Source organism: Colias philodice, chromosome 9 (genome assembly GCF_061535455.1).
Source record: "Colias philodice isolate Cphi_HAF_F1 chromosome 9, ilColPhil1 Martin Lab GWU primary, whole genome shotgun sequence".
NCBI classification, from domain to species: Eukaryota; Metazoa; Arthropoda; class Insecta; order Lepidoptera; family Pieridae; genus Colias; species Colias philodice.
Genome location: NC_143094.1, coordinates 2,750,683 through 2,763,383, shown reverse-complemented (window position 1 = coordinate 2,763,383; position 12,701 = coordinate 2,750,683). Strand labels below are relative to the sequence as shown.

Here is a 12,701-nt window from a genome sequence, read left to right as displayed (position 1 = left end):
GTCATTTGTTTTCATTTTCCTTAATTATTGTAGATCTTAATTTAAGTACGCTTAAAGTATGCTAGAAAATATTAACAAAAATAAAATAGGTATGATGCGTTTCATACGTGAATGCATTAGTTAGAATGTTTGGATGAAGAGATGTATGGACTTTTGGTATTCACAAGACATATCAACAAGTCATCTATCAGATAAGCCACAGAGATAAGCACATAGGCTACTTTCGACCCAGGTACTACCCGGAGAAAAGCCGCGTGTTATTGTTAGTTTGATAATAAATAAATTTCGATTGGATTCGAAAAATTTTGATATAGGTACATATTTACTTTCAAAATTAGTATCTAATTAAACATACTCGAAAAAATTTTCGTGCATCGGACTCTATCGGCAGAATAAGCCTTTGTGAATACGCAGCGTCGTGGACAAACCAAAATCAATATTAACTAATCTTGTGAAATTAATATTTGTCTAGCAAACCACTTGTCGTACATACAAGAAATATTTATAAACTAGCTTTCCGCCCGCGGCTTCGCCCGCGCAGTCAATGAAAAACCCGCATAGTTCCCATTCCCGTGGGATTACTGGGATAAAACCTATCTTATGTCCCGGGGTAAAAAGTAGCCTGTCCTTTCTCGGGTATCAAAATATCTCTATACCAAATTTCATGCAAATTGGTTCAGTAGTTAAGGCGTGATTGAGTAACAGACAGACAGACAGAGTTACTTTCGCATTAATAATATTAGTATGGATTTGTACCTACATATTGTACTAAGTAACGCATATTTATATAAAATACGTTTACGATTGATAAATTGGCTATAACCGTTGCATTGCACGCCAGACCGTCACGAACTGTGTCGTGCGTCCTTATTTTCAACACCCACTCTTACAAAAAATATGTAGGTACTTTTCCTATAAATGACTCAAAGAAATGCATATATAATAAGTGGGTACCATGTAGGTACTCCACTTTTTCATTGTGCCTGAAAGTCTAGTCTAGATGTATTATTATGTAGTATATAATTATCATGAATGAGTGAATGGGGTCAAACTACAAAACGACCGTTTTGACGATTGTAGCACAAGTGTGTTTTCCTTTTTAGGGAAAAAGCAAGAAATCCCTGATACCTTGACACACCTAGTAGCTATTAATATATAAATAATGAACAAGGAGCGATGGTGGTTCGATGATAAAATATTTTTCTCGTCCATTATATTTCACTAGCTTTCCGCCCGCGGCTTCGCCCGCGTTTTCAAAGAAAAACCCGCATAGTTCCCGTTCCCATGGGATTTCCGGGATAAAACCTGTCCTATGTGTTAATCCAAGTTACCCTCTATATGTGCGCTAAATTTCATAGTAGCTAATCGGTTCAGTAGTATTTGCATGAAAGAGTAACAAACATACACTATACACATCCATCCTCACAAACTTTCGCATTTATAATATTAGTAGGATTTAGCTTACAAATTATAGTACTTTTCGCATTACAACTGTCTACAACACCACATGAAACGTAGTCGGTAGTTACCTAGAACAAAAAATGAATTTATGTATTGAGTACTAAGGTACTATAGCAGTAACGACTACATGGATTTCATTATTCCATTTACACACCAATCGTGACGTGTTGCTATTTGGGTTAATGTGTCCTTCAAATGTTACAATTTTACTGATATCTTGTAGCCTTGGGCTAAATAGTGCGTAAAAGTAATTGAGATAATATTTATAAGTTTATTTAGATGGCCTTTCATAAGCTCAATTCCCTCGCTCTTGTACCAAATATTTCCTTCGGCATTAGAATTACGTTGTAGCTGATTACCATCTGAAAGTCAAAACTTTTCGAAAACGTAAGTTTCTTAATTACAACAGAACAACACAAAATTTTCCTTGCTTCTAGAAATAAAACATACATTTATGAAATAAAATATTAGTTAAATAAATATTTCAATATTATCACCCTTACCAATTCAATACCTAAATTCGTTATTTCACGTAGTGTTATTTCTAAGTTTAGTTTACTTAGGGCCGATTTTTCAATGCCCAGATAAACAGCTAGATAGACTTTATTCTTCAGTTAACAAAATATTCAATTTTTCAACAGACGAATAGGACGTATCTATCAAATAACTACGTTATTTGAGAAATAAATCTATTTGCCGCTCCAACGGCCAGATAGCGCGCTATTCGACGGTTAGGCGTTTGAGTTGACAACTGATGCGTCAAATTTGGGATATTTTCGTATGTCATAACATAGAGCGTAGAATTATTAACAATTAAACCTCTTTCTATATAATTATTATCAATTAAAATCATATTGAAATTGATGTTTTTGATAGTACTGATGACCATGCCATTGAAAATTTGCCGAACGCTGCCTTTAAGTATGTCGTTTCCATCGTAAAATATATAAATTGAAACAGAAATTTAACCAAACTCTTTACTCGAATCAAAACAACAATCAACAATCATAGAAGAGAAAAGCAATACAAGACGTGAGTCATAATGACGGTTGTTGACAAATTGCAAGAGTTGACTCTATCCCGCTCTAACCTGACTAATTTAATATGTTTGTTTCGCCACTCCGAGAGCAGAGCTGCCAATATGGAAATATTTGGTCAGATAGTTGTTCATCAAATAAATCACGATTGAAAAATAGGCGAGCCGTTATGAGTTAGATAAATAATTGAATAAATCTATTCGAGGGGTAGATATTAGACTGTTTATCTCGGGATTGAAAAATCGGCCCTTAGACGATAAAAATGTCGTCTACGTAGCCGTAAAATAATAAAATTGACTTATTTTCTTTAACGAAATCTTTTACTAACACGATCGAATCGAAGCAATTAGTAAATCACCATAAATTTGGTTCAAAGAATTTAAGTAGGTTTCAATAACTTTGGAATACAAAATCATTTAAAGATTATAAATAAAGTGATTTATACATACCTACACAAGCGGTCCGCCCCGGCTTCGCCCTAGGTACATATTTACGTTTTCCGGGATAAAATATAGCCTATACGGATTCAGAAGAATCCCTCTAACTCTTAAGTAATGGTAAAAGAAATTTTGAAATCGGTCCAGTAGTTTTTCAGCCTATTCAATACAAATATACAGGGATGAATCATTGGATGAATACGTTGCCTAGCAACGCTGTTTTTCTCGGCCTAGGGCGTACCATCATTTGGGCGGCGCCTACATTTGATCTAGTTTCAGCCAATCGCAAGCGGAAACACTCTATTATGACAGTCCTGTCACTCAAATAATCATATAGTACGATACTTTTAAAGGCAAAATAAATCATGTGTCTTTACAATAGAGTAGAATTTCGCTTGATAGCTCTTGTTTAATGAGCTTCCGTTATTGAACTGACGACCGAGTGGCGACACTCCGTATTTATTTATTTCTATAGTATTTATTTATTTCTATTTTTCAACAATATAGAGATTTAATAATTTATAAATATTTCAAAGTAGGAAATATGAATCAAATAGCATAAAATAATAAATATAATGTTTATAAGAGTGCTACGATATTCGTAGCACTGTGCTACGACGCAGTTTCTTACGTCCTTAAAGATGATTTAAGTTTAATTGACATTTAAATTTTTAATTAAGGGCCGATTTTTCAATGCTTGGATAAAGCTTATTCGTCGAATAATGCATGAAACTACCATTTTAAAAACGTATTCTAATTGCCCGTATTTGACAGTTTACGTGACATTTTAATATTATCGTGTAATACTTTATTGGACGGATAAGTTTTATCTGGTTTTATCCAAGCATTGAAAAATCGGCCGTAAATCGAATAAATAGGTTAAAGATTTTATTTCTTTTGCATAAATTACCGTCACAGTCTATGAAAAACAGTAATAATTGAAAACAGGGTATTATTTATAATAATGACTGTTGTGAATAATGAATGTGGGTATAAAATCTAGAAATATAATTTATGCTATACTCATGCTCTACTTTATTTAATTGCAGTCGCTAACTGTAACGTGAAATTATATGGACTATATAATTATTTAAGGATAGACATTTTTTTTTCATGAACGACCATCTCTACATAGTATAAAACAAAGTCGCTTTCTCTGTCCCTATATCCCTATGTATGCTTAGATTTTTAAAACTGCAACGGATTTTGATGCGGATTTTTTTTGAGCGATTCTCGAGGAAGGTTTTAGTATATCATCTATTAGGTTTAGACAAATTGGGAGAGGCCGCGGACGGGCGGTTATTCTAGTTTATGATAATTCTGGAAGATCGAGTAAGGCTCGAGTTGTCATTGCTACAATGTTAGTGCCTTTATGTATCACATAACTACCTGAAAAGTTTTGAAACAACAAGTAACTTTGTATTGTTTTAAAAAATAGCGTAAAAAATATTTCATAATTTATGTAAATTCATGACGCAATTTACATAAGCGATTGTGAAAATGCTTACACGTCGAGTATGAAATATTTATCAAGGAATTTAACATCATTACCGCAGAAAATAACATATAATTGCAGTTTAGTGTGCTTACAGTACTTAACTCGAGTAAATTCGTGAAATTCTAAATCCCTGTTTATCGTGAATCGTTTTGAGGTTAGGACACACGTGGCATCGTTAAGTATGGATTTACAGTCCCATTTTTTAAATTTAAATTCAAAACAGAAGTTTATTATAATTTACCTTGAGTACATAGTTTTCAAAAGGAGTAATTCTGAAAGGATGCTTATAAAGTTGCTGAGTATTATTTAAGAGCAAAACTTATCTAATAATATAATATGGTAGACTTATTTTTCAGTAATGTTGTTGGTGGATGTTTACAAAAATATTTTAGTGGCGTGTGTCCCTTACCTTTATCAGATAGGTTAATTTCCTCATTTGATTGTATTACCTGATAAATTACTTTAAAAGTGTGACTAAATCAAATAAGAACAATCCTGTTGTAGGTAATATCAATCCTCCTTCCTTGTTTGTAACGTCTCTCTATTTTAAAGTAAGTGTCTTAATCGTTATTGTTGTAGGTTGAAATCGAAAAAATATTCTAAATGAACTTTATAACCGTAATAAAACAAATATCCATTTATAAGCCTGTAGCCTGTAGGCACAGAAACTTCTAGAAACAATATGTATGATTGTTTTGCCAAGTCATTCGCGTGTTTCATATCGATATTGAGCTCGCATTCGTCTCAATTAAGCAGCTTATTATATTGAAATAATGTTCATTCGAACACTATTTGCTCTAAGTTCAATTATTTTGATTATTTGATTAATGATTCGTATTTTCATATATCTGAAAATGGCCAAATATGTAATGTTAAGTATTGTTTATTAACAACAAGATAACAATTTAAATTAACGTCTATAAAATTCCATTATATTATCATATTCACAAATTGCAAGCTCAACACGGCACCCTATTTAGGTTATTGATTATTATGTCCTGTTTATTGTAGCCTACGTCAGGTGAAAAGTTCCTGAAAGCTCACGTAAGCTGAAATACATCTTGGCTTATGTTGGAAGGGCTATTTTGACCTATATTGAATAATAATTACGCACAAATTCAAATTACAACGATAGGTATAGGTATACATATATATATAAATCAAAACTACTACTAATTTCGCTATTCTTATCTTACATATTTACTTAATTTTGAAATCTATAAAAACACTTAAATCACCAACAATAAGTGTTTTAAAAGAAAGCTCTATAAAACATGATAAAAAGTTAACTTTGCTCGGTATAGAGAATAAAAAAAATTAAAGACGAATATGTATTTATAAAAATTAATTTACGGAAACATGAATTGATAAGTCCTCTGTATGGATGGTTATTTACTCACAAAAATAACACTGAAAATTTATCTTGACTTTCACCGTTTTACAAAACATCCGCTTTCGGCCATAAAGGAAATGGCTTTTAACCAATTATAGTCTTTATAAACATCGCAAGGAACGAAAAACTTTAAGTTTCTGTTGAGGCCTGTGGCGCTAGGTGTAAAGTGTGCGTTAGGTTAGCGAGACTACATCCTGGCCAAATCGAAGTTAAATACAAAGAAGACTCACAAATGTACAATATTTTTTATTAAATTCAGTATATTCACTTTATTCTAATGAAGAATATTTCCGTCGGAATCAGTTCAAAATAAGTTTCATGCCGCGATTTAAACAAAGTACTGTATTCATTGTATTTGCAAAGTTATGTGGCTTGCTGTGTAAGGCAACTCCATCGTACGATCTTTTACTTTATCTTTATAATTACGAATATTTATAAAGCACTGCTATGCAATGCTATAACATAAAACATTAATTGCATTTTAATACGCCTAACAATTTCAAAGCATAACCATTTCGTGTTACCACAACGCACACGGGTGCGCTGGCCTGACCACCCCGCCATACCGCGTACAATGGCGAACGGTCACTCGAACGGTCTCTCAAAACATAACCGGTCGACTACCGTTCCATTATAATTGCCCATTTGCATATGCTTTATCTCAAGAATAAACAACTTATAAACATTTTCAATTAACAGACAGTGAATACTTTTATGTGTCATTTATTTTCCCGCGCTTTTCTGTCAGCGTACAGATAAAAAATTGTTTATCTCGCGTAGAATGAATCGTGCGTAGTAAGTTTAGAGCAATGTATTAATTGTGTTTCATATTTTTTAAATATCGACATGGCATCAGAAGAGCCTGCTGCTGCAACTGTGGTAAGTGCCTATATTTTTAAACTAAGAAAATAATAATAAATAGAGTTTTAAAAAAATATATAGGTCAGACCTTTTAGTTTAATTTCTTGTGCTTGTATTCTTCTTCTTCTTTAAGTAAAAAATAATAACCACTTTTAAAACATTAGTATATAATCAACAATGCTAATTTTTGCTTTGCTTTCATTCAGAAATCCAAGAATGCAGGTTATAACACAGCCAATTACAAATATTTTCTCCTTAATCATTACTCATTAATCTCAATAATTTTTAAAGTACAGGTAACAGTTATTACATTAAATACTCAGATATACATTGGAGTTTTAATTATTCTAAGTTTATTACCAAAAGTAAAGAATATTTTTTCATTTCATTTCATATTTTAATTGCTTACTCTATAGAACAATAAAATGTATTTCATGAATGAATCATATTATTATTACAGTATTTCTTATAACTCGAAGTCCGCTCGAACCCTCGTGGTCATGCTTAAAGTTACTTAGTCACGCAGTAAGCCTACAACTAGTTAAAGTTATCAAAAAGATCTATTGATTACTTGACGTTAGGTTAACTTGAAAAATTGCAGTGCTGACCTAATATTAACATAATTGGACATAATTTTACATTTATAAATGTCTAAGTTTCTTACTCACGAATGTTGTATAATTAAATACAATTTGTACTGTATACGTATTTCAGTTCGACACGTGTTACTATAATATAAAAACTTTGCAAACTGAAGGTCATGCTAGAATTAAATAGCATGAATGAGCCTATCTATTTCATGCGTAGTCGATGGAGTAACCGCAACGTCACTGACCACTCATTGCCCAGTCGACCGCTGAATTTTCGCGCGTAATGTCGCGTCGTCTGCAAAACAAACCGTGTCCAAAACCACGCACTCGTTCGCAGGTCGCTGAGCCGCCTCCAGTGGACCCCGTACCCCAGGAACAAGACCAGCAGGCAGCTTCTGACGATGAAAAGGAATCAGAATGGCGCGCATCACGTCCAGCGTCTCCACCGCAAAGAACAGATGATATATCTGAAGGTTCCGAAGCCACTGTACGACCAGTTAGACCGGAACCGGTCAGCCGATACGCAAATCTCAATTACTGGAAGGCCAGACGGGTGACTTTCTATCGGAATGGGGATCCGTTTCATCCCGGCGTTGAATTCCGATTCAAGCCGGGTAGAGACTTGGTGTCCATGGACGCGTTGCTAGATAGATTGTCTGAGAGATTGGAGCTTCCACGTGGTGCAAGATTCATCTTTGGGATGGACGGCGATCGGAAATATAGACTGGAGGAGTTAGAAGACGGGGCGTCCTACGTCGTGTCGTCGTACAAGACGTTCAAAGTAAGTATTTCATATCTGACCTCGTTTTCTTGGTAATAGGTTATAAATTAAAGGTAAGTTGAAATAATTAGTCATGAGCACATGTGCCGTGCGTGACCCGTGCCAAAAGAAGTATATAAGTTAACGTGGCGCGATACGATCACACCATTTGCTTTACTTCTAATATTTAATAACACGTAGTAAATAATGCCACGTCCTGTCTCATTTGTTTCTACTTAATTTTTGTATTTTATAGCCAAATTATAAGCCTCGAGTTTTTTCATACAGGTAGATACAAAATATTAGGACGTTAGTACCAACAATATAAATAATGCGATAAATTGGCTTCATAAGAAAATAACGATACGCATATGATTATATCAATTAATTTTGTAAATTACAAAATATACAAAGCTAACTTAGGCAGCCACTATAAGGTATTGCAAACAATGTCCCATATGGGCTAGCTCTCATCAATCCTCATCATTTGGCCCTCATCAAGCACCCAATGATCGTAATTGTAATATTTAGGGTATTTAGTTTAAATCATTCCGTTCGAGGCTACGTCCTTGCCCAGATTTAGGTCACAGGATAAGGCACGCACCATTCGAGTCCTCACTATTTGCATTTTGATTACATAACCAATTTTCTTCAATACAAGAAACTAATTGCAAACAAATTCAACGTAAACGATGTTATATCGTTTAAGGAAACCGAATAATTACGCAGAACCTAATGTTTGTTGTATTCGTTTCTGAAAACTCTTGATTGCTCTGATTATGTATTATTATATTTTTATTTAGTTGCATGGAAAATTGGTGCGGGTATACAATTCTGCAGTTTCTTTAATTACATAACAGGGCACGTTTTCGTGAATAACTTTTACAGAATATAATTATGATATGTTACCAGACAGTATACACGACATCGTACTAGATATATTTACATTTTTCATTATTTACTTTTATCTTTTATCGAGGACGAGACGTATCTAACTAAATAAACAAAAACATTGGTATCTATTTTATCTTAAACTAGTTCTCCGCGCGGTTTCACCACCCTCCACTCCTGTTGGCCGTAGCGTGATGATATACCTATAACCTTCCTCGATAAATTAGCCATCTAACGCCGAAATAATTTTTCAAATCAGACCAGTAGTTCCCGAGATTAGCGCGTTAACAAATAAACAAACTCTTCAGCTTTATAATATTAGTATAGATAACAAAATCTTGATATCCTGTGTCAATAAGCTATATCCAATTCAACCTTTTCCACGACAACACTAACGTTCAAAACGTTAATTATTTAAAACTTAAGTGAATAAATGAATTCAAACTAAGCTGTATATAGAATATGAACACAAGCAAGCGGCCGGTTGGCATCGTTTCAGGGGGCAATGCTCCACCTTGCACTTACAATGCATCACGGTAGAACCTTAACATCTAATCTTTAAACGCATGAGCTATTGCCGCAATGAAATTAATGCTTTGTGTTCATTATACGTCCTGTGGAATGAAATGTTTCTTTGTTTAAAACACGTTGTTTGTGTAAGAGCCAGCGCGCACGAGCAACTTTGTCTCCGCAACTATTTTGTCTCTCCCATCAATTTGTATGGGGAGTTGCGTCGCTACGTGCGCGCACTTTCATACTAGCCCATGGGTGGAGAGACAAAATAGTTGCGGAGACAAAATAGTTGCGGAGACAAAGTTGCTCGTGCGCGCACTGTCTAACACAGTTTTAGTGGCTTCGGTTTGATAACAATATGCTTGATTAATTAAAGCTTTTTAAAGTTGTAGAATGTTTATGTTTAAATTAGGAACAGCCATGAGTACACGGATAAAAGAATGATGTCCATGGTACCAAATCAGTTTTTATCCACCAAATCTATAAATTATCTCAATTAATAATTCTTACTTATTTTATTTATTTATTACTGATCTTAATACAAACTGAATCTTATACTAACAATTTATATATTGCTTGTTTGGCGACCCTTTTAATTAAAACTACTATAATTAACGTATCACGTATGAAATTTTCATAATATCAATTACTACGCAAATTAAAGAATCATGAATAAACATTACCGAGTGAGTAATGTACATAAATCTCGTTTATTCAAGTTGCGTAGCATATTCGTAGTATCGTAGGTGACCGTAGCGTTGTAGCGGCGTAGAGGCGTAGCATCTAATACGCGTAACTTCTAGTAAATCGACGATTATTATAATTAAATGTGTGATTATTATATTAGTGATATCTTACCTAAACTAGTAATGGATCGATAAATTAAATTAGAGGGGTAGTGATACATATTTGTTGTGATTTGTTTATATATATTTCATATTACATACATCAATATACGATTGTTTGGAAATTATAGTTTATATTAATAACTATAAAGTAAATATATAAGTTCAATGATATTCATAATATTTTTCAAAAAATTAATTATAATTTGAAAAAATCAAAGAAGTTAAAATCAGTTCGTATGTACATTGTAAAAGGTAAAATAAACTTTGTTTAAAGTACTATAATTTATTTAAATTATTATAATATAATATATCGAGTTCAGTACGACCAAGATCACGTAATTATTACCAGTAAACAATAAATAGCCTCTAGGTAATAACCTACTATATACTTTAGTTAAATTCCTTTCACACCATAGTTTTGTTAAAGTAAAAATGCGGCATCTTAACGACCAAGGCGTGCCTGTGAAGTCATGTTGCAGATACAATTTCGATCAAAGCTGTTATTTAAGGTCCGGGATACATCGCCCATTTTTGCAAGTGATTACTATCAAGCAAATTTTTCGTGAGTAGCTTTATTTTGATGAGATGCCCAATAATTTCATGTACGAAACTCTCGATTGTGGTAGCTTACAGAGGTAACAAGGATAAAAATTTTTGATTTGATGGTTCTCAAATATTTATTACGCAATTTGTAGGACAATATGTCTGTTGGATTATATAAGTATTAAATAAGTGAAAATAAAAAAATCAGCTGGTTAGTAATCATTTATGATGACTTCGTTATCGATACACATTGGAAAGGGGGACTCTTTGATCAAACCATAGATTTTGTAGGACAAATATTTTTTCGAATAATTTAGATAATTATCTTGAGATTGAACAAAAAAAAAACATTCAGTTAGTAATTAATATTTGAGAACCATCAAATCAAAATATTTTATCCTTGTTCCCTCTGGTAGCTACCACAATCGAGAGTTTTGTACATGAAATTATTGGGCATCTCATCAAAATAAAGCTACTCACGAAAAATTAGCTTGATAGTAATCACTTGCAAAAATGGGCGATGTATCCCGGACTAATGATATAATTGATTAAAAAAAGAGCGTGTGTGTGTCAAAAGTGTAACTTCAAAGATAACAAAATCGTTGCCTCCTCCATGATGTGACGGTATTGCCATGATGAGATGTTGAAATTTTACTTTTAACGCGCCGTTAAAAATAAATTCATTTGTGAAACCTCTACAATTATCGGTTAAATTTACATTTTAAAGTTCAACTATATTCAGATTGAACTATAAAACAGTTATATTGGATGTTTGTAATTATGTAACCGAAACATTGAGTGTCATTTTCGCTACCTAAAGATAAAAAAAAAAACATACAATCATTGTGGCAAGGTACACAAAAGAAACCGACTGTAAAACATAAACACAGGCATATAATATCTACTTACTTAACATTCATAAAAGCTTCCAATAAACAGCTTCTCAGTAATATATAATTTCAATTACTTAACTATTCATAACTTTAACTATAGGTCAAATATACGGTGGTTAAAGAAAGCACAAATATTTGTTAATTGAAGCAGAGTCATGCGTCACAACTCACAATATTGCTCAAAACCTTAACGTCTACTCCACTATATACAATTAACATTTTTTGTGTCTTATTATTGTAATAACAATCATAATATAAACAAAATATTAGTCTAATGGTTTACTTATCTATACTAATATTACAAAGAGGAAACCTTTGTATTTTTGTATTGAATAGGCTCAAAAACTACTAGACCGATTTCAAAATTTCTTTTACCATTACTTAGAGGGATTCTTCCGAATCCGCATAGGCTATATTATTGTATCCTGGAAAACGTAAATATGTACCACGGGCGAAGCCGGGGCGGACCGCTAGTTATATAATACAGCTCCAAACGTAAGATAATTGAGAAGCAAAGTAATTTTGTTTAGGGTGAAATAAGATTACTCAATGCTTTGTGTGTAATGAGGGTTTGAAAGGTGGGACTGGGATACGAGTAAACTCATGGTAAAAGCTTTCTGTTACGTAAAAACGACGTCTTATTATATTATGATACTGAAAGAATAGTATAAAACAGGGTGTAGGTATTCCTTAAGTGTGCACAGGCGATTGTTCCGTAACTATTACAGATATCAAAAAACAGAAAATTGATGTCGAAAGTCCTCTATGTAAAATGAGGCTCCAAACCTAACCCATAGGAAAACGTTTAGAAATTCCTTGAAATTTAATACGATATCGATATAGATTGCATGGCATTGCATAAACTGCATTTTCCGGGCTCGGAGCGATCGCATTGTATCGGGCAGGGCCTGTCGAAATTAGGGATTTAGGTCAGACGTCCGAACGGTCAGTAAATCGCGATGTAAGGCTGTGGACA

At 33.3% G+C, this 12,701-nt stretch overlaps 1 protein-coding gene across 1 annotated transcript in view; it reads left to right on the top strand.

Moving 5' to 3' along the window:
• The first annotated feature begins 7,559 nt into the window (after positions 1-7,559).
• DCX-EMAP (Doublecortin-domain-containing echinoderm-microtubule-associated protein) overlaps positions 7,560-12,701 on the top strand; it is a 32,259-nt gene continuing 27,117 nt past the window's right edge. Inside the window, exon 1 of the mRNA XM_089698960.1 lies at positions 7,560-8,058. Coding sequence (XP_089555086.1) covers positions 7,561-8,058 — 498 coding nt within the window. The 5' untranslated portion in view covers position 7,560. The remainder of the gene's footprint in view (positions 8,059-12,701) is intronic.